The sequence below is a fragment of the Chrysemys picta genome, chromosome 1, assembly GCF_011386835.1.
Source record: "Chrysemys picta bellii isolate R12L10 chromosome 1, ASM1138683v2, whole genome shotgun sequence".
Classification (NCBI taxonomy): Eukaryota; Metazoa; Chordata; order Testudines; family Emydidae; genus Chrysemys; species Chrysemys picta.
In genome coordinates, this window is record NC_088791.1 from 317358195 (window position 1) to 317381578 (window position 23384).

Genomic DNA, 23384 nt, shown 5'->3' on the forward strand with positions numbered 1-23384 from the left:
CCGTAGCGAGGGTACACCTGAAATGGGGGGCCAAGGAGGGCCCCAAGGACGTGGGAGTGCACCACCATTTGCCCACTGAGGTGTTGATGGGGGGGGACCTAGAGGACTGGCCAAGCAGCCCCCAGACCGCCTTAGTTGTGACCCGCAGTCAGAGCCGGCGAGGGGCACTGCGCCCTGGCCTTGGGGGGGGTGCCTTGCCTGAGGCGCAGGACCCTAACCTGGTGGGGAGGGAACGCCCAGGGACACGGCGCAGGGAGGCTGCAGCTTCGGACCCAGCGGGCGAGAAAGAGCAGGTGGCCATCCCTGTCCCAGCTGCTGAGTTCCAGGCCGAGTTACAGAGAGATCCCTCCTTGCGGAAGATAAGGGACCTGGCCGACCTCAATGCGGTACAGACCATGGGACGAGGTGGCCGGAAAAGGTTCCTGTGGGAGAAGGGGTTCCTGTACCGAGAATGGGCTCCCCCAGGGAAAATGGAGTCAGGGGGGATCAGGAGGCAGCTGGTGGTACCCCAGAAGTATCGCCGCCAGCTGCTGTGCCGGGCCCATGACATTCCCCTCTCAGGGCACCAGGGAACCTGGCGTACCCAGCAGAGGCTGCTACGGAGCTTTTACTGGCCTGGGGTCTTTGTTACTGTCCGACAGTACTGCGGATCCTGTGACCCCTGTCAGAGGGGGAGGAAGGCCTGGGACAAGGGGAAAAGAGCTTTAGGACCCTTGCCCAGCATAAAGGATCCTTTCCAGAGGGTGGCCAAGGTTAAAAGGGCGGCTCTAAACCAAGAGAGCCCAAAGCACAGACCTCCAGACTGGAGCGCTGGGAGAAGACCACAGCCCAGTTGGAACCCCAGAGGTATGGGGGTGGGGAAAGGGCACAGGCCGCATAAACCTTCCCACATGCGAACTGCGAGTGCCATCAAGCACCCCCGACCTAAGGGGGGGCGTGGAACGGAAGGGGCCTGGTGTAATTCTCACCAAGGAACTGGAGGGATGCGGGGGCATCCATGGGAACGGGGGTAGGTTCGAACTTCCCCGGGTCACTGGCTAAAGTGACCCTGCTCAGTTCGGTCTCGAAGGGGGGAGAGATGTGACGAACTGGGACTGTTCTTGCTGGGGTGTGTGAATGCTGACAGGGGAGTGTGACTAGGATGGTCTGCATCGGGGGATGGGAGCCGGCCCAAGGGAACATACCTGAGCTTGTAACATGAGAACCCAGGAGGGGGTTGGAGGTCAGATGACTCCGGGGCCCGGGAAACTGAACAAAGGCTGTGGGAGGGGTCGCTGAGGGCAGAGTGCTGGAAGCAGGCTGGAAGGAGGCGGGAGAGATGGCTGGGAGGCAGAGATGGCTCTGACCCCCCAAGGGGGGTGGGCTGGCATGCCCTGGGACCCCAAGCTGGACCTAACTGAGGGGGGGGCCCTGTTGTCTGTGCCTGCAAGACCTGTCTTAGACTGTGTTCCTGTCATCCAAATAAACCTTCTGCTTTACTGGCTGGCTGAGAGTCATGGTGAATCGCAGGAAGCCGGGGGTGCAGGGCCCTGAGTTCCCCAAAACTCCGTGACACCCTGCAAATGCAATGTGTTTGAAGCTCTGCTCAAGCTTTATTCTACATAGGTGCTGAAACGGGATGCTGTGGGTGCTGTCGCACCCCCTGGCTTGAAGTGATTTCCATCATACACAGCATTTACAGTTTGGTTCAATGGCTCTCAGCACCCACACTATACAAACTGTTCTAGCATCCCTGTAATTCTATTTATCTTTATCTTAAAGGGGAAGCCATAGGCTGGATTTCAAGTAGCAGCCTATTTACATTCCACCACAAGACTATTTGGAGAAGCAAGAGGATTTGTCCTCACAGATTGTCAAATGTGCCTGCCACATAGGGCGTTTCTGGGCTCTCTCCTAGTTATCCCTCAGAGGTACTTTGCTGTTCTGTATTCTGTCAGTAGGCAGAAATCACCATCCTCTTCTCTTCTGGTTTGTGGCACTTATAAGCAAACACAAAAGCACTTCTGAATTTGTAATTCACACTAACAATCAAAGCCACAAGGTTAGCCACTGAAAAGCATTAAAGTGTTAATTTGCTGCAGAAGATTTCCTACTTTATCCAGATTTTCTTGATGCAGCAAAAAAACCCACATAAGCAATACAACAATACGAATTCTCTGGATGAGTTACTTAAAGATGTATCTACTTCAAGCTGCTAAGACACAAATTTCCCTAAAACACTATTTTTACTTTAACATTTTACATAGTATTTTTACTATTTTTCTGCTTTCCATATTAACTGTTATTTTTATTTGCTAATTATTTTTACATTTATTTCGCTATGTGACTGAACATATTTCAGAATAGATGCATCAGTTATTTGATTTTGTAAAATTAAATTTTTGAATCTGTGAGGTGTGTTTTAGCTCTTGATTGCTTAGATCAGGGGAAAAAATGTTTTCTCTAGCCCATTAGCACAAGCTTCACTGCTAGAGCATAGCTTCCAATGGGTCTTTTCAGCATGCATGGTGGTGCAATCCTTTTTTCATTTGCCCGACAGACTATAAGAAGTGAGGGTACATTTGTATGGTATGCAGTATTGAGAGTCCTACAGAGGTATGCTAAGAAAAAAAAAGGCTACATTTCTTATACCGTGCAGAGTTGGAAAATCTGGCATAGTTTCCATAAGTAACTCTTGTAACTTTATGGGGGTAAAAAGAAGAACAGGAGTACTTGTGGCACCTTAGAGACTAACAAATTTATTAGAGCATAAGCTTTCGTGGACTACAGCCCACTTCTTCGGATGCATCCGAAGAAGTGGGCTGTAGTCCACGAAAGCTTATGCTCAAATAAATTTGTTAGTCTCTAAGGTGCCACAAGTACTCCTGTTCTTCTTTTTGCGGATACAGACTAACACGGCTGTTACTCTGAAACCTGTCTTTATGGGGGTAAATGCAGTCCTAGTGAAAGATGCCAGATTAACAAACCCTAGAGACTGACATCCTATTTATCCACAAAACAGATATGCACAAGCTTCCCCACACTACTTTTATTCTTATACCATGCTCATCATTATGGTGTGAGGCAGATAGAACATTTCAGGGGTAGAGGGTAGCTAGCTCTCTATAGCCCAATTCAATCCTTAGTCTCTGCGTGGTGCCAGTTAATACCACCTGTAACGTGGGAACTGAACTATAGCTGAACTATAGCCAATCTATAGCGGATAGAACACTGGACAGACTCAGAAGACCAGGGTTCTAGCCTTAACTCTGCCACTGCTGTGCTGAGTGACCATGGGCAAGTCACTTCATCTCTGTGCCTTGGTTTTCCCATTTGTAAAATGAGGATGAACCTGTCCTTCTTTGCAAAGTGCTTTGAGCTATTCTGATAAGTATTATTATTTACTCCTAGGGGAATTCTGCACCACTGCCCACGCACAGAATTCATGTCTGGTGCACAATTCCTCCCCCCCAGAAAATACATTCTGCACGAGAAGTGCTGTAGTTCTGCTTTTCGCCCACCAGAGCCCACTTTGGCGCCAGAATAGCTGACTGACCAGCAGTAACAGCTAGCAGCCAACTGTATTCATTACAGCAGCCTGCCCATGGAGCCAGGTTAGGAGGCAGAGTGGGGTACACAGGGCTGCTAAGGGGTCACAGACTGGTGCTCTGAAGGGCTAGTGGGGGGGAAACAGACTGGGCCCTGGGCTCAGGAGCTAGTGGGGTGACAGCATTGAGCCAGGGCTGAATGGGAGGGGCTCCAGGGCCACATGGGATGGGGGGGATTCAAGGAGACATAGGCAGATGTGCCTGACTGAATGGGAGAGGCTTGGGGTCAGCCAGAGTCTGCATAGGGGAGGCTCCCCAACAACCTAACAATCCCTCCTCCTCTCCCCAAAAGAAACTGTTCCATATTTCTCCCACCCACACCCAACAACCATACATGTTCACTCCCAGGCTCCTTCCCTCTCCCTCTGCTCCTCCATTATCTCTGACTCCCCCAAGCCTTTGCACTGCTTCTGTGCGGTGCAGGAAATAGGTTTCTGTATTGTAGTTTAAATGAATAACTCAAAGTTCTGTATTAATTTGCCTAGTAAGAAATCTATTTGTCAAAAAAAATTCCTGATTTTTTTTTTTGAGGGTCTGTATTGTTAGACATACTTGCTAACAAGTATGTTTAAAAAGTTACCAAAATAACTGAAACTGGAGTGATTACAATGTGTTATTTTGACAAATAAAATATGCAGAATTTTGCAGAATTTTATAATATTGTGCACAGAACTTTTAATTTTTTGGTGTGGAATTCCCCCAAGAGTAATTACTGCACTTTCTCTAGCTTCAAACTGATAGCCCACAAGCAAGAGGCTTATCCATTACCAGTGAGCTGAGCCATTAAGTTCATTCCCACCTCTTAAGTATGTTTATTTTTAAGTACAAGTGCATATTTATATATGTCAAGATAGCATAGTCAAAGCTATATTTGCAATAATATAATTACATGTCTCTCTATGTATCTTTTTAATAGAACAGATAGTATTGAGTCAAATGTTCATTAAAACACATTATAGACAAGAAAGGAAATGTAACTTTAGAGGAAATAATGCTACAGCATCTCTACAATTACTGCAAATAGGTTTATGTAGTTGCTGTACTACAAACTAGAACTTCCTGCAACACTACAGGACCCAACTACAAGTTTTGGGTTTGGGTCGGAAAACAACGCAATCTTCTTGGGCTCCGGTCAGGTCGCCTCTGATGACCCTCTACTGCCTATGGGGGTCATCGCAGTGGTGGCTGCTCCTACTGCCACCTCGCTGCCCTGTGCATGCTACAGAGCGTGTATGCCAAGGAGCTGCAGTGCCTCAGTCTGCAGCACATATAGTACAGCAAAGGGTGATGTGCAGCAAGAAGGGCACACGGCAAACCACTCAACCCTCTCTGGCTCAGGTCAGGGGGGCTTCGGTTGGGCTTAAAAATTAGGTCTGGGCAAACCCTCTACTATAAACTCTGAAAACACTGCATATCAGAACATAGCCAAGTAACATCAGCCAATAACACAGAAAGACAAGAGAAAAAAATGAAATCAAGTAGTAAAGGGATCCCATGGGTGAACTAAACCAATAAGCCTTCAAACAAGAACAGACTATGTCTGCAGTGAGTATGAGCACACACTTTGAAATTGTTATTACATTATGAGATGAAGGAAAAACAGTAAAGAAAAAAATGTGACCCTGAAAGGTCATCAAGTCCAGCCCCCTGCCTTCACTAGCAGGACCAAGTACTGATTTTGCCCCAAATCCCTAAGTGGCCCCCTCAAGGATTGAACTCACAACCCTGGGTTTAGCAGGCCAATGCTCAAACCACTGAGCTATCCCTCCCCCCAGAGGTTTCTGAACAAAGATATCCCCAGGCTTTTAGACACCAAATTTAATCACCCTTAAAAATGCAATTCTTATTGAGAAAATATTCTATAAGCAAGATATCTCAGAATTTCCACTCATTTTAAACCATCTATTGTTACATCCCAAAGACATTCATTTAAAAAACACCACTGCAATGACTACTGATTGTGTAGAACCTCCTTGGCTACATTACTACAGATGCTCTGTATTGGCTCTGCCACAGACGTTCCCACAGCAATATGATTATCAATGGAGGATACTGTAGAAGTGAGAGAACCAGTATTTTTTACTGTTTAATGGTCAAACACACAAATTCCAGTTGCGTGTTCACATTTCAATAATAGCGCCAAGACCAGACTCAATGAACACTTCCCAATTTATCTCTTGGATACATACTTATATGGCCTCATTAGTTTAGTGTCAAGACCACCTACAGTCCCTTCCTGTACCTTTGCTTCAGATTTGGAGTTTTGACTGCTAAACTGCCAGGTGTGGGTGCTAAAAAATCAATTTTCATCTTTCGTTCCAACTCACTTAATATCAAGTCAGTGGGTAAGGCAAGGTTTACAGCCTGTTAATCTGTAAAAATGAGCATAGTGTCTTCACCACAACAGCTGTCCAATGCCAGGGCTAAATTGTCATGATGGAGTAATCACTTCTATGTCATGTTAGGTATAAAATGTGTTATTGCTTTCCTACAGTCTTGGGATTTTTCCTCCATATTCCTGGGAAGAAAGGTCATGAACTCTCATTTTTCAGAAACCACATAACATTATTATTTCATATTATTTTTACCCAGCATTCAACAGCAACTGCTGCTGAAGAACTTAAAATGGATTTGGTATTCAATTTCACACACTTGTTTTTATATTTCTCCAAGATGCTACCCAGGGGGAGCTAAGATATCCCCATGCTGAATATCACACTCTTCTGTATAAGCTGTATATAGTTCTCACAACTCTTTCCCTCTTAGAAACTGCCACAGTCTCTCCAAAGAAAGTCTTCAAATCACAGGAAGGAGGACAGGGTGTCTTCATCTTTGTGCCTTGTACAGCATCCACACATTGTTAGTACTAAACTAATCGACATTACAATGTCCTGGCTCTCAGGAGAGACTTCCAGCAGAGGTATTTGAGAATCCATATCCTTCAGCCACTTGGCTGTGCCTTCTCCATCATGTCTGGAACAGTCTAATTCCCACTCAGTCTCCATGGAACTGCGAGAGCCAAACGAGGAGTACTTGTGGCACCTTTGAGGCTAACAAATTTATTTGGGCATAAGCTTTCATGGGCTAAAACCCACTTCATCAGATGCATGCAGTGGAAAATATAGTATGAATATTATATATACACATACACACACACACCATGAAAAAATGGGGATTGCCATACCAACTCTAACGAGACTAATCAATTAAGGTGGGCTATTATCAGCAGGAGAAAAAAAGCTTTTGTAGTGATAATCAGGATGGCCGATTTCAAACAGTTGACAAGACTGTCTGAGTAACAGTAGGGGAAAAATTAGCATGGGGAAATAGTTTTTAGTTTGTGTAATGACCCATCCACTCCCAGTCTTTATTTAGGCCTAATCTGATGGTGTCCTGTTTGCAAATTAATTCCAGTTCTGCAGTTTCTCGTTGGAATCTGTTTTTGAGGTTTTTTTCGAAGAACTGTGACTTTTAGGTCTGTAATTGAGTGTCCAGGGAGGTTGAAGTGTTCTCTGACTGGTTTTTGAATGTTATAATTGGTTGACGTCTGATTTGTGTCCATTTATTCTTTTGCATAGAGACTGTCCGGTTTGGTCAATGTACATGGCAAAGGGGCATTGCTGGCACACGATGGCATATATCAGAATGGTAGCTGTGCAGGTGAACAAGCCCCTAATGGTGTGGCTGATGTGGTTAGGTCCTACGATTGTGTACCCTGAATAGATATGTGGACAGAGTTGGCAACAGGCTTTGTTACAAGGATAGGTTCCTGGGTTAGTGTTTTTGTTGTGTGGTTGCTGGTGAGTATTTGTTTCAGGTTTGGGGGCTGTCTGTAAGCGAGGACTGGCCTGTCTTTCAAGATCTGTAAGAGTGAGGGATCATCCTTCAGGATCGGTTGTAGATCCTTGATGCGCTGGAGAGGTTTTAGTTGGGGGCTGAAGGTGACGGCCAGTGGCGTTCTGTTACTTTCTTTGTTGGGCCTGTCCTGTAGTAGGTGACTTCTGGGTACTCTTCTGGCTCTGTCAATCGGTTTCTTCACTTCAGCAGGTGGGTATTGTAGTTTTAAGAACACTTGATAGAGATATTGTAGGCGTTTGTCTGAGGGATTGGAGCAAATGCGGTTGTATCTTAGAGCTTGACTGTAGACAATGGATCGTGTGATGTGGTCATCCACGATCCATGGATGGATCCAGGCTAGGAGGCTGTTTAATTGCAGTGTAGACATTCAGGCTTGGGCCCAAACTCTGGGACCCTCCCACCTCACAGGGTTCTACAGCCCAGGCTTGAACATCTAGACCGCAATTAAACAGGCCGTTGAGCCCAAGTCAGCTGGCTATTTGCAGTGTAGACAAACCCTTTATGGCTTTTGAATTTCTGCACATTAATATAGAAAAGAATATTAATGTTGCTACTCTGATTTAAAAGCTGCAGCTGTCTCAAAAGAAAAAAGCATTGTACAATGCATTTCCCACAGCTTTTTTTTTTTTTTTTTAAAACACACATTTCCATTAATCCGCCGGGATACAGAAATAATTTTCAAGGTCTTCTCAGTGAAAGCTGCAATCCATAGTGTCTGGAAGCAACCAAATGTTTAACCTGGAATTACCACAAATTTATGTAACAACAGTATAAATATTATAGTATTAAGTCACTTATACAAATAAACCACTCTCATGTATCAGCAAATTCAATGTATGTTATCTTACCAGAAAGTATTTATAAAAACTAGTATGACCGAAATGTCTCTAATAGGGTAAAATCAACAAGGACTAAGCAAGCATATTTTTAAATCTGTCATTAAAAGAGTTAATGTGGATGAAGTCACAGATGAATTTTTTGCAGACTGTAACTTACAGTCCTGATAACATCTGTTACACTTCCAGATCAGTGTCCCTGCTGGGCACTGAAGCGAGGAACCTTAGATTCAACTGCAGTCTATCATTTAAGCTAAAAAAAGAAGCTCCATGAGCTGTCAGCATTAGCAGCACTGACATCCCTTCTGATGCCCCAAGCCACTAGCAGGCAGGAGCATGACTTCCTAAAGAATTTTCTTAAGGTTGAGTTCTGAGTAGCAAACTATATTACAAATTTCCAGTCAAAAACTAAGTCAATGTGGAGACGTCATTGAAAGTGAATAACTTACGATAACACATTACAGGGATGCTGTAATTATTTCAAAAACCAGTATTATAAACCCTATAGGTTTATAGGAAATCAAACCTAAAAATAGGTTACACTAGAAGGTTAAACTTGAAATTCATACATGCAAAGGTATGGAAATGCACAGTCTGGGTCACTTAAACAACCTTAACTCTGCCCTGAAGTGATATCATATAACAACTGTACAATTATGATTAATACTACTGACTGCAGCCTCAGATTAGAGTAAACTGATTTTTAAAGACATTAATTTCCCCATTCATAATACTGTATCACCACAGGGTAAAGTTTCATTAAACATGTAATCATTAAAACATATATGAAGAAGTCAAACAGCCACACATTCTCCAAGCATGAGACTATTTCTACCACACCTCAGGCAAAAATGGTTTAGCCCAAGATTATTCCATTGTCCCTATTCCACAGCTTCCATTTTACTAAGCAAGAGAAGAGTGTCATTATGGTTCTACTCTCAATGATTTCCACCCAAACAAGACAAAATAGAAATGAAGGCACAAATATTTCCTATGTGCTTTAACCAAATTACACAGCCAATCAAATCTTGCCGTTGGAATCCAATTTTTAATCTGTCACTTTCAATAAAGGCCTCTTCCATCAGGAATCGTGCAGCTGGAACAATCTGGAGAGAAAGTCTGATTTGTGCTTTTTTGGGGGAATAGTGGGTCATGTTACAAAATCCTAAGCAATGATAATGTTGATTTCATTTCTTAACATTTTACAAGTGGACCAAGATCTTCCATCCCTGATCTTTCATTATCTTCTAAAATGCGTAAGGGGTACAAGAAAACATAAGTTGAAAAGGGATGGAAAAGCTGCCTTGTCTTATTAAAAAGAAGTCTTTAAGGTACACCATTATTCTGCAATTTGTTATGGTTTCTAATTTTCCAGTCTCCAGAAGCACCAGAATTATTCACTCACACTCTCTCTCTCAGCGGCCAGACTGAATATTTTGAAGTAACAGTGTAAAGTAAATGAAAAACATTGAGAGTGATATAATCATCAGACTCCATGGCAGATCTCATTTATCATTTAGTGAACTGAACAAAAAGACCTTTTTTTCCTTTTTGTAAAAAAAAAAAAAAAAACCTCTCAGCTTTTTCTACTTTACTGTATTTTCTAGACATTCTTTCTTCTTGTGCATCAGTTTTATGGTTAATTTTTAAATGACAGGCTACAACACAGCATGGGAAATACATTCTAAATATATGCTGGAGAGAAATCTTACATCTGGTGGGGAGGGGGAAAAAAATCACAAAAGCCAATTAACTTTGTTGTAGAACTGCAAATATTTTGTCCTTTCCTTCCCCAAAAAGCAGTTAGAAATGACAGAGGGTGCTAGTAGAAAGATTTTTTTAAAATCTTATATTCACTAAGTTACATCTGGTCACAAAGTAGAAGCAAAGATTGCAGTCAAGAATCCCTTCCCCAAGATCTCTTCTCCGGATAGTAATGCATTTGCCCAGGCCCTCTCTCTTCCTTTCTTGCGTACACTGAAACCAAAAGTAATGTCCATAATATTATCACATCACAACGATAATCGCTCCAGGATTGCCCTGGAATCTCCAGGAATTAAACATTAATCTTTCATCAAAGATTGTGTCATGTGATGAAAACTCCAGGAATACATCCAATCAAAACTGGTAACCCTACTAACAGACCACAATTGCAGTCGGGGTCTGGGTTGTTTGTTTTCTTTAAACACACATCCTTTGCAAAATCCCTGTAATAATAATTACTTATTTATTACTGGAGCAGTCTACATTTCTCAGCAGAACAGTGGTGTGGTTTTCAGTATGTTAGATTGGTGCTTTTCGTGGAGGTGAGGGTGAGGAGGCCCATTCTTCATTGCAAGACAAATAGACAAATGGCATGCATTACCTACCATGTAGCACACCACCACACTACTACGCCATATTCCAGAATAAACTAGAGAGGTAGAATCTTGCTACTATTAAAAGTGGACAGAGTAGCCTTAAGACAGAGTAAAGGGGATTGTAATATGGCTGGGGGTTGTTTGTTTTAATACAACTGTGTATTAACTCCTAGCTTAACGTATCCAACAAGGACTTTAGCAGGGTATTTGAGAAGATGACTCAGTCCATCATCTTACCTAAACATCAAACATAAAAGCAACAAAAAAATATCAAGAGATCCTCAACCACTGTGAGAAGCTCTCTGGCATTAACAAGCATCAAACCGAATGTGCATCTACTCTCTTGATCTCAACCTGGGGACAATGTGCACATTGCTACTGCCAGAGGGTCCTACCATCTGAAATATGTGAAACAGAGAGAGAGGGAGAATGTTTACCAATCCCAGTATATTATGATTAGACAGAATACTAGTGGATCCAGCATCCATTTGGCCTGACAAAAGCCATCATGACTGAATCTGTCTATTACAATTTTGTTTTTGTGCCGTTCAATAAATGCTCTGAGAGATATGCTGTTTTTGGAGAAAGGCTGATGGCAGCTGCTACAACCGTCTTCCTGTGGTGATATAATAGGCTACTCTATGGCAAAATGGTAATGCTTTCTTGTATATAGTTCCAATGTCAACTCCATAGAAAATTTTTACTGAGAACATCCTTCTGGCTCAAGCTTACAAGAGAGGGCATTTCTGAGTGATAAATATTCTTTGCTTTGTATGGGTCTTATTGGCCTAAATGTACAGATTTTGTTTAAATGGTATTAATACTTTGATACTGGAGCAGTCTAAGTTTCTCAGCAGAGATTTAAATCCATACTTACAAATAGTTATTAAACTTGGATTGCAACCCCTTCAGTTACGATTGCAATATAGTTTAACATTTTAACAGTTTTCATATGATTACTGAAATATTTAGCTTTGGGGCTGGAATTTTCCACACATGGTCTCTTTCCATAGGTGACTTGCTATAATATTTAAGCAACATCCAGTCAGAAATTTGAGTAATAAGTATGTTTAATAAAAAACAACATTTTGCCATATAAAGTTCTCAATACCTTCCCCTCCCCGAACACCAAACAAAAAATAATTGAAAGTTTTCAAATGTCTCAGAGTTCAGCACATCAGTGGACATCTGCAATGATTATTTCCCTTAATAAAGTCTAACCCCTATAGTGATATAATTAAAAATTTCTCAGTGACAGAAGAAAGCAGCATACACCAAATTATTGATTTCACAATTTTAGAGTCTCAGAATTTTCAGAATTCTGTAGAATAAAAGAATTGCAAAGCTAATTTTAAAATATTTTTCTGTTGCCAGGATACAGTGATCACAAAGAACCACAAGTTAATGTGCTATTGCTCTATTAACTTCCTTTTTGTAAAAACAAATCAAAGCAAAACAACAACTGTCTTTAACCAAACATACTCCTGAGCACATTCTACACCAAAAACTTAAAAATTCTGTGCCAAAAAATTAAAAATTCTGCACACCAACACTTTAAAATTCTGCAAGTTTTATTTGTCAATAAATAAATGCAGAGGCTCCAGCATGGCAGTGGGGAGCACAGGCCACGGGCTGCAGAGGTGGGAGATCACCCTGCAGCCTCCCCGGGACACAGACTCAGTGGTGAGACTGCACCCGACCCTGACACAGCACTAAGGCCTGGACCTGCCCCAGAAATGCCTTGGGGCTCTGCCCCTCTACGCCAGGAGCACCAAGTGTGGGGCAGGCAGGCTCAACCAGGCAGGATCCAAGTATGGAAGGACTTAGTGTGGGGGAATCCAGATGTGGGGTGAAAGGATTCTATGTGGGACAGTCTGGGTGAAGGCAGCTTAGTTGGGGGTGTAGGTATGGGGGATCCAGATGCACAGGCACTCGTTGGGGGGGTTCCAGGTGCAGGGGCAAGGGGACTCTGCAGGGGCTTCCAGGTGAAAGTGGTTGGGGCTCAGAGGAGGGGTCTAGGTATGGGGGTTTCAGGAGAGGGGTCTGGGTACTAGGGGAGTGGGGCTTGGTGGTGTGGGGATCTGGGTGCAGCTAGCTGTGAGTCAGTGGCATGGGGGTCTGGATGTGGGGGCTCAGGAGGGTGCAGGGAGTGGGGCTCATCAGAGTGGGGGTTTGAGTAAAGGGAGTTCAATGGGGGGTGGTCTGGATGCAGGGGTGGGGTCCAGAGGCAAGGGGTCTGGATGCAGGGGGGGCTCCAGATGCAGGGGTTGAGGTTCAGTGGGCTGGGATTTGAATATGGAGGGCTTGGGGAGTTCTGCGTGTACGGGGTGAGGCTTGGCGGGGGTGTCTGGGTAGGGGAAGTCCAGATGCCTGGGGGAGCGATGGGGACAGGAAGCAGGGGAGGATGCTGAACTGCCTGTAGCTGGGGGAGGTTTCTAGGGGTGGGTCTGACACAGCCCCAGCCACTCCTTGTAGGGGAAAAGGAAGTCCCATCCTCTCCTGCCTCCAACCCAACCAGCGCTAGCAGCTGATTCTGGCTCAGGGTAGGAGCCACTGGCTGGGGTGTTCCCAGGCCTGCAGTGATTTACCTCTCCGCTGGCTGCTCCGGGTGCCTGAAATGATGTACCTGCTCAGGTAGGGAGTGGGGCATGATTGCTCTTGCAGTTTCACTTTGCCTGCCTGTTAGAAAGTCATTTTCTGCGGGAAAGCAAAGAAATCTGTGGAGGCCATGGATTCTGCGCATGCGCAGTGGTGCAAAATTCCCCCAGGAGTATAGAAAAGTTGTGAACTCCTTCCTCACTTAATTCATCTGAAAAAGGTGCAACTTCAAACACTAACTGGGAACACTTAAATGCTCACATTACCGACAATGTGCACCCTTTCTCTCCCTTCTCCCCCATTTAAAAACAAGGAAAACATGTGTAAAAACTAAATTCAGCAGGAAGAACTCTATCGTACAAAGTTCTGAGGAAAGTATCCAGGCCTCTTCCTCGCACTGTGATCTTCACAGGCGGACCAAGGCACTAGAGAGTAGCCTCAGTAAACAAATCACAATGCAGGATCAGGAATAGCTTTGTTGAATTTGGCCACAGTCAAAAATACAGGATATAGCCCTAAGTTTGTAGTTGAAATAACAAGCGTGGAAATGCAAAAGTTAAGATTACAGGACTCCTGCATACCTTGTGCATTTGGTGGCATATATTTAGAAACAAACAGTAATATATTACATACATTTAACCATCAAATCAGGAATGTAAAACATTATACATATAGAAAGTGGACGTGTTAACACTGAAGTACGAATGTTACTTTTACAGTTCCTGATTTGTTTTTGTTAACTCCATATAACCATATTGTCTTTTGACACTGTAAATATGGGGCTGTTTCAAACTCAAAATTTCAGTTTGAATGATTATTAAAAAGATAAAACATTGCTTAAGTAGCTTGAGTGCAGTCAAATGTTTCAGCAGTCACCAAAGCCATTTCGAAAACAAAATTAAAATTTCAAATTCCAGTCCTCTCTAGCCTTCCTATTTTATATAATATTTCCATTACCTTTTTCAAAAGAACATAAGAATGGCCATACTGGGTCAGACCAAAGGTCCATCTAGCCCAGTATCCTGTCTTCCGACAGTGGCCAATGCCAGGTGCCCCAGAGGGAATGAACAGGATCCATTCCCTGTCTCTCATTCTCAGCTTCTGGCAAAGAGAGGCTAGGCTCCCCGAGAAGATTAAGGTAAGTCAAACAGAGAGCATCTCCTGTCGATGCAGTGCAGTAAAGATACCGGGGTGTGTCAACCTAAGCTACGTCGATCCCAGCTACGTTATTCACATAGCTGGAGTAGTGTAACTTAGGTCGACTTACCCTGGTAGTGAAGACAAGCCTTAAGAGTGCGAAGGAACATGAGGTTGTGACTCAGGTCATGCACTGGTAAGAAGGAACTGGAGACACATCAACCCGCACTCTCTCTCGGCACGAGGAGATGCACTACTCACATATGTGTCAATGGACACTGCTGAAAAACACTTCCGGACCTGTGCATGGCGCGCATGTGCATCCACGTGTGGAATACACATAGGGACCATCATCCAAAGTAGTAGTATTTCCACAGAGCTTTGAAACTGAAGTGCTAAATATTATAATTTCTGGTAGCTCACAATAACTATTACTACAAACTATCATTTGCTCTAACAGTACTGGCTTCATAATTTAAAGGTAGGGAGGGCTACAACAGTAGTTACATTAACAGGAGGGCTAGAACAGGAGGAAGTGAGACTAAAAACAGTAATAGCTAGTAACTAAAATATCATTCACAGGACAGCTCTATCTACTTGGTTTGCAAATGACCCTCATCTATTGAGGTATGAGCCAGAGTGTGATTGGGGGAAAAGGTGGAGAAGAGAAGTGGGTGGGGAGTAGCATAACTGGCTAGCTGCTTTAGAACCTTTAATCCCCCTCCCCCTCCACCCGACTGAGAATTCAAGTAAAGGTAGGTAGTTCAAGACAGATTGTATCAAGGCCTCCCTGAAGACATTTGACTTATCTTCCCCCCGCCCAAACACACACACACGACTTTCCAGGAAGTACAGAACTAGAGCATATGCATGTCAATTTTTCACCTTATTCCTCCTTCAAATAAAGATAGATATTATGTATCACCCTGCTCCTCTCTGCTTTCCTACAGGCGGTGCTTTACATCCTTTGGCTTTCCAATTCCACACCCCGCACCCCAATCTTGTAGGACCTATCTCATAAATTCTATAGGTTGTGTTGCTAGCAACATACTCTACATGCTCTTGGTGCTCCCACAACAAGTACACACCCAGTATTATAGAGGCATGGTAGCAAGGTAGGGAGTAGGGAATTCTAATCCTAGTTCTACCACTGAGACTCTGCTTCAGTTTTCCCTTTTGCAAAATAGCAATATGTTGCCCAGCCTTCAGAGGCGCAGATTAGCGTTTTAAAAAATACCAGGAGTACTTGTGGCACCTTAGAGACTAACAAATTTATTAGAGCATAAGCTTTCGTCGACTACAGTCCACGAAAGCTTATGGTCTAATACATTTGTTAGTCTCTAAGGTGCCACAAGTACTCCTGGTATTTTTGCGGATACAGACTAACACGGCTGCTACTCTGAAACCTTAAAAAATACCCTGAACTTATAAAGCAGTATATAAAAGATAATTATTATTTACCTATTAATTAATAAATGTGACCACCAAGATTGGCCAGCAGCACGCTCCATTATTTCTTTGCTCTCAAAGTTCTCTCTATCTTGGTAATAATGATGCTCCTCTTCTACCATATCACAGCAAAGGAACAACACCATTATCAGTCAGGCAAGACACTGACAAACATTGACTCCCTTCCTTTCCCCCCTATGACTTGAGGGATATTAACAGGCCACTTCGCCATGAATGGTCCCTTGAAATATGTTAACTACGTACGCTAAACATTCGGTTTTACCTTGTATTTAGCTGCGACACTGAGTACATTTCCCAGACCTGAAGAGCTCTATGTACGCACAAAAGCTTGTCTCTCCCACCAACAGAAGAGATGTTTTTCCTCACCCACCTGGTCTTGAAAAATTCAGGTATCTGTTGGCTGTTTGCTGTGGACCAATCATGTCTTTTATTTGTACCTTATAAAATAACCATGTTTTAGGAATCTATATTAAGAACTATGCCATATATTTTAAAGGAAATAGCAATTATTGCAACGAACCCAGGGGGTTTGCCTCATGCATGCTAAAAACTTAAGTAAATGGAAACATATGAACTTTTAATCAGTTTGTGGTATATGAAAATTTCCTATACGTTTGAATCAAAACAGTCTTCTGTTTTAACTTCTTACATTTTAATAAGCCCCACAAAGTATAGCTAATACATTCCTAACTCTGATGCCTGACAAGTTAACAATTGAAGATGAATCCTCGCACTATGATCTGCACCTTTTCTTCATGCTCTGTAAATTACCACAGCATACAGAACGCAATCAAAATGTAAAACACCTTGTATAAATTCTAGCTGTTACAATTATTTTCAGCACCAAAAAGTCACAGTTTGAGAAAATCTTCAATTTCCGCAGCACACAAAAATATCTTCCATATCTTATTAATGTTACACCCATCTCTGCTTCCTGGTTAAAATTGTCACAGTGCACATAGTAACATTTGACCACTACAGGGAAGTGATTTTATATATAAAATGTGCCTGGTTACATTTTTATTAATGTAAGACAATAGCAGTCTTGGACAACAATCATTCAGCAATATGCACTATAACATTACTTCATAAAAGTAATTAACATTACAAATAGGTTTAAACTTAAAGAGGGCAATTAAATGTATTTTAGTGATTAATACAAAGACCCCAGTCTCAGTGAGAGTTATAATCTAAGCTCTCTCACTGTCTCTCTCTAATTGGGGAAGTTAACTTAATCCTGGTATCTCAGTTTCTCCATCTGTAAAAGGTGAATATTACACTTATCTACATCAGTAAAGCACCTTGAGATCCTTGGCTGAAAGACAATAGACAATCTATGCGCAACTGAAGCTTTCTAGAAGGGTGGGGATTGTCTCCTATTTCAATTGTGCACACTTCCCCACTGTGATGGGAGCAACTTCACGTACCAACAGCAAGTGTTCCAGACCACCAAAATTCCAAGCACCACAGTTTAAGATTCATTAAACTGGACTATTGGCTTCCCCAAACTCACTCTTTACACAGGTAAGAGACATCTGACAATATAAAGATTTGCAGAACATGGGATTGCCTTTAAGATGATTGTAGAAAATACAGGAAGGAGGACAACCCTAGTAGGTGATGTGAAGAGGCAAAGTTACTCATGAAGTCAAGGATGTTCCATGGGAAAGGCTGAGAAAGGCTAGAAATCATGGAGAGATAGCAAACCAGATGCCAATGTGTGGTATGGATTTCTGAACATGTGTGGTCAAGTCTCCATATCTTGTTCTACAAAGTTTAAACAAATGCATTTTCTCCTTAGTTAAATAATTGTGTTCTTGTAAGTTGCAATCCTAAAAAAGAGAAATTGAGAAGCAGTCAGAAAACGTTTGTGCTTCCTTTCAGAATATTATTTATAAAAAAAACCTATCAATTCTATGGACAATGGAATCTCTTGAGACAGCAAAACTAATTTAAATCCTTCTACTCCCAAGTGAATATATGCTATTTGTGATAACGTAGTCAGATAAGAAGTTGTAACAAACAAAATTGTTTGTAACAGCAGCAAATCTGACTTCTCACCCACAAATGATGGCATTTCAAATCATAGAAGTATTACTTTGAGGCAATGCTTAGCGTTATTTCATACATTGTCCAAAAATATCAAAAATACTGAAGACAATTTTTCACTCCTCTTGAGAACTTAAGATTCTCTTCGAAAGTACTATTTGTTAGGCTTTGTTTTGCTTGTTTTTAAAGGGAGCAGATACTGCAACTTCTATGCTTATTCAAGTAAAATGTGTTTTAAAATCCATTTACAAACTTTTTATGGGAAAGGAGGCCCTGGAAGAATTCCACCATGCTTTCAACAGCTTCCACCCCACCATCAACCTCAGCCTGGACCAATCTACACGGGAGGTCCACTTCCTGGACACCACCGTACAAATAAGCGATGGCCACATTAACACCACCCTATACCGAAAATCCACCGACCGCTACGCCTACCTTCATGCCTCCAGCTTCCACCCCGGTCACACCACACGATCCATCTTCTACAGCCAAGCACTGAGGTACAATCGCATCTGCTCCAACCCCTCAGACAGAGACCAACACCTACAAGATCTTCACCAAGCATTCTCAAAACTACGATACCCACACAAGGAAATAAAGAAACAAATCAACAGAGCCAGACGTGTACCCAGAAGCCTCCTGCTACAAGACAGGCCCAGAAGAGAAACCAACAGAACTCCACTGGCCATCACCTACAGTCCTCAGCTTAAACCTCTCCAACGCATCATCAGTGATCTACAACCCATCCTGGACAATGATCCCTCACTTTCACAGACCTTGGGAGGCAGGCCAGTCCTCGCCCACAGACAACCTGCCAACCTTAAGCATATTCTCACCAGCAACCACGCACCGCACCATAACAACTCTAACTCAGGAACCAACCCATGCAACAAACCTCGATGCCAACTCTGCCCACATATCTACACCAGCAACACCATCACTGGACCTAACCAGATCAGCTACAACATCACCGGCTCATTCACCTGCACGTCCACCAATGTTATATATACCATCATATGCCAGCAATGCCCCTCTGCTATGTACATTGGCCAAACTGGACAGTAACTACGCAAGAGGATAAATGGACACAAGTCAGATATCAGGAATGGCAATATACAAAAACCTGTAGGAGAACACTTCAACCTCCCTGGCCACACAATAGCAGATGTAAAGGTTGCCATCTTACAGCAAAAAAACTTCAGGACCAGACTCCAAAGAGAAACTGCTGAGCTCCAGTTCATTTGCAAATTTGACACCATCAGATCAGGGTTAAACAAAGACTGTGAATGGCTATCCAACTACAGAAACAGTTTCTCCTCCCTTGGTGTTCACACCTCAACTGCTAGCAGAGCACCTCACCCTCCCTGATTGAACTAACCTCGTTATCTCCACACTGATATATACCTGCCTCTGGAGATTTCCATTACTTGCATCTGAAGAAGTGAGGTTCTTACCCACGAAAGCTTATGCTCCCAATACTTCTGTTAGTCTCAAAGGTGCCACAGGACCCTCTGTTGCGTTTTACAGATTCAGACTAACACGGCTACCCCTCTGAAACTTTTTATGACACATTTATGCTTGAACAATACATTTTTATATGCTGTTGAGCTTTCTAGCCATGCATTCAACAGCTCACAGCCCTGTGCCATGTACGTAAATGCAGGTAAAGTTCCATGGCCATATTTTTCAACAGTTGGGGGGAGGGAGGGACAGACCACATCTACAGAGGCAGTATAGTTCTACCCAAGGCAGGAAGAGTTTTAAAAATCATTGCTGGCAAAAGGCTACCTTTGCTGCTCAGGAGGCTGAAATTAATCTTACATACCTGTTCTAACGTAGATGGGAAATTCAGCTTATACTGCAACCAAAATTAGTTAGCTAACTTGTCTTTACATGAAAAAAGCTGCACAAGATGTAAGTGGTCAATATTCAGGGCACTGTAACTAGAGAAGTTCACTCCACAATGCACAAGTAAGCGCCTTTTTCAAGGGCATAGGTATAAGACATTTTCTATTCATTTAACAGTCCCCAGGGGATCAATGGGATAATATATTACCTTATTTATCTACTTTGCTATTTAGAACATCAATGGGCTTCAATATTTAGAATAGCCTGTCATAATAAGCTATGGGAAAATTAATGAGGCAGCTACACACCATTAATGCAAAGTGATCAATATTTTACCTAGGGAAAAATTGGAATGTACAATATCAGAACTACTTAAATCACAGAGCTAAAGATACAAATAAGTAAATACCTTCCTCTTAAGATGTTCTATATCGACCTTGAGATTTTTTTTTTTAAACCTTAAGTGTACATGCAAAATAAATGGCAAACTACAGAGTAAATCTGATCAATTACAAAGCCATCACATTTATCATTTTAGCAGTTCCAATCATATTTCAATATATAACCTGATGATTTTACTTCCTGATCTGATTAAACCCTCACTGTAAGGTCATCAGCTCCTTACACAAGAAAATGAAGAAAGAACCAAGCATTCACAAAGAAAAATTAATAATTAATTCAGTAAATGTCATTGTAATAAATCAGAGGAAATGTTTATTTTTCTCAAATAAGATGACCAATGAATGGAACCGGATGGCTGCCAAAAAGCATTTTGAGAGTATTCACTCTCATGGAAGTATTCACTCAAGTGTTCTCATGGAATGTTCATTTTGTGCACTTTAATGTTTATACTGCAAATGGTATATTTTATACAGAATGGCACAGATTTCCCTCAAACTCCATTCCAGAGCCCTGGCACAGAGGTAACTAAATTGTCCAGACTTGGACCTTACTGTATCTATCACAGTTAGGAATAGGCATGCTCACATTACTACTTTATGTGAACATGACTAGGAAAAAATCCAAAAAGCTAAATATGAATTCAGTACCAAATCAGGGAATCTTACAGTAGCCTTGTTTTACTAGGAATGATGCTTCACGAAAAGACTGCGGCCCAAAAAATAAAAGGTTAAAAATTTCTAAAATTATTTAATTTGGAAGTGGAATACTTTTCAAAGCAGAACTCCACGTTTATTGTTTGGAAGATTTGTGACCAGCAAACCTTCAATTTGCAATATGCTAAGGCTGGAATTTTGGTAGCCAGGATTGGATTTTCAAAAGCACTGACAATTTAGGAAGCACAGTTCCCAGTTGAAGATTAGTGGGATTCATGCTCCTAAATCACCTGGGGATAAGAAAATAACTCTTACTGAATTTCACAGGGATTTAGGCACCTAACCCTTTTTGGGCACCTAATCCCAACCTAAAATAATGTGTTTGTTCAAGGGACTAGAGAAGGAACAGAGGAAACAAAATCAAGCAACTATTGATTTACTTCTGTTTAGTCTATGAGGTAGGATCAGAGGCTAAAATAGGGAAAGAACAAGTCCAAAATTACTTAGACAAGTTAGATGTCTTCAATTCACCAGGGCCTGATGAAATGCATCCTAGAATACTCAAGGAGCTGACTGAGGAGATATCTGAGCCATTAGCACTTATCTTTGAAAAGTCACAGAAGACGGGAGACATTCCAGAAGACTGGAAAAGGGCAAATATAGTGCCCATCTATAAAAAGGGAAATAAGGACAACCCGGGGAATTACAGATCAGTCACTTAACTTTTGCATCCAGAAAGATAATGGAGCAAATAATTAAGCAATCAATTCGCAAACACCTAGAAGATAAAGGTGATAAATAGTCAGCATTGATTTGTCACGAACAAATCGTGTCAAACCAACTTGATAGCTTTCTTTGACAGATAACAAGCCCTGTGGATAGGGGTGATGTGGTATATCTTGACTTTAGTAAGGCTCTTGATACTGTCTCGCATGACCTTCTAATAAATAAACTAGGAAAATACAACCTAGATGGAGTTACTATAAAGTGGGTGCATAGCTGGTTGGAAAATCATTCTCAGAGAGTACTTATCAGTGGTTCACAGTCATGCTGGATGGGCATAACGAGTGGGGTCCCGCAGGGATCAGTTTTGGGTCTGGTTCTGTTCAATATCTTCATCAGTGATTTAGATAGTGGCATAGAGAGTACACTTATAAAGTTTGCAGACGATACCAAGTTGGGAGAGGTTGCAAATGCTTTGGAAGATAGGATTAAAATTCAAAATGATCTGGACAAACTGGAGAAATGGTCTGAAGTAAATAGGATGAAATTCAATAAGGACAAATGCAAAGTATTCCACTTAGGAAGGAACATTCAGTTGCACACATACAAAATGGGAAATGACTGCCTAGGAAGGATTACTGTGGAAAGGAATCTGGGGGCCATAGTGGATCACAAGCTAAATATGAGTGTAACACTGTTGCAAAAAAAGCAAACATCATTTTGGGATGTATTAGCAGGAGTATTGTAAGCAAGACAAGAGAAGTAATTCTTCTGCTTTATTCCGCGCCGAGTACTCAACTGGAGTATTGGTGTCCAGTTCTGGGTGCCACATTTCAAGAAAGATGTGGACAAATTGGAGAAATTCCAGAGAAGAGCAACAAAAATGATTAAAGGTCTAGAAAATATGACCTATGAGGGAAGATTGAAAAAATTGGATTTGTTTGGTCTGGAGAAGAAAAGACTGAGAGGGGACATGATAACAGTTTTCAAGTACATAAAAGGTTGTTACAAGGAGAAGGAGGAAAAATTGTTGTTCTTAACCTCTGTGGATAGGACAAGAAGCAATGGGCTTAAACTGCAGCAAGGGTGGTTTAGGTTGGACATGAGGAAAAACTTTGTTAGAGTGGTTAAGGACTGGAATAAATTGCCTAGGGAGGTGGTGGAATCTCCATCATTGCGGATTTTTAAGAGCAGGTTGGACAAACACCTGTCAGGGATGGGCTAGATAATACTTAGTCCTGCCTTGAGTGCAGGGGACTGGACTAGATGACCTCTCGAGGTCCCTTCCAGTTCTATGATTCTATGCTCTACACAGGTAAATTTAGAAAAATTTGCCTACCCTCCAATTTCAGATTATCTGACTCAACAGAACTTATCATCATCATTATAGTCAGCCTTTGGGGTATACTATGACTCTTTGAAAGCTATAAACAATATTCTTACTGCAACAATTTGGACTGAAAGATACTGGTGTGAACTTTATTGACATGCAAATGACAACCCAGTAATCACAGAGTTATCCATGAGGTATTGAGGTAAAGCTACCAATGAGCCATTTTATTCCAGGACATCATCATGAGATTTCATAACAGATCTTACACGGGAACTATGCAATTACTGTGTCACCACTACATTTAAAGGATGTTGAGTGATTCAGCAGCTTCTTAAGCTATAAGCATTTCCTCAGCAAGTTTTAACAACCTTACATTAATTTGCTTTTAAAGCAGTCTAGCTCTTCCATGCTAAGAAACAACTAGCAGGTACCCTTAGACACATTCATCTTGGTGTTCTGGAGCATTCTATATAGGATCTATTTTTATATGCAAGTTATGGGGTGATTTACAATTGCAATATATGAACATT

General features: G+C 42.0%; 1 protein-coding gene across 2 annotated transcripts in view; it reads right to left on the bottom strand.

Moving 5' to 3' along the window:
* DDX10 (DEAD-box helicase 10) overlaps positions 1-23384 on the bottom strand; it is a 316478-nt gene that overhangs the window by 130258 nt on the left and 162836 nt on the right. The window contains exon 14 of one of the 2 annotated variants that reach the window (XM_042855081.2): positions 16411-17678. The exons of the other annotated variant lie outside the window; for it this stretch is intronic. Coding sequence (XP_042711015.1) covers positions 17535-17678 — 144 coding nt within the window. The 3' untranslated portion in view covers positions 16411-17534. Of the gene's footprint in view, positions 1-16410; positions 17679-23384 lie in introns of those variants that run through there. 2 annotated transcript variants of the gene reach the window in all.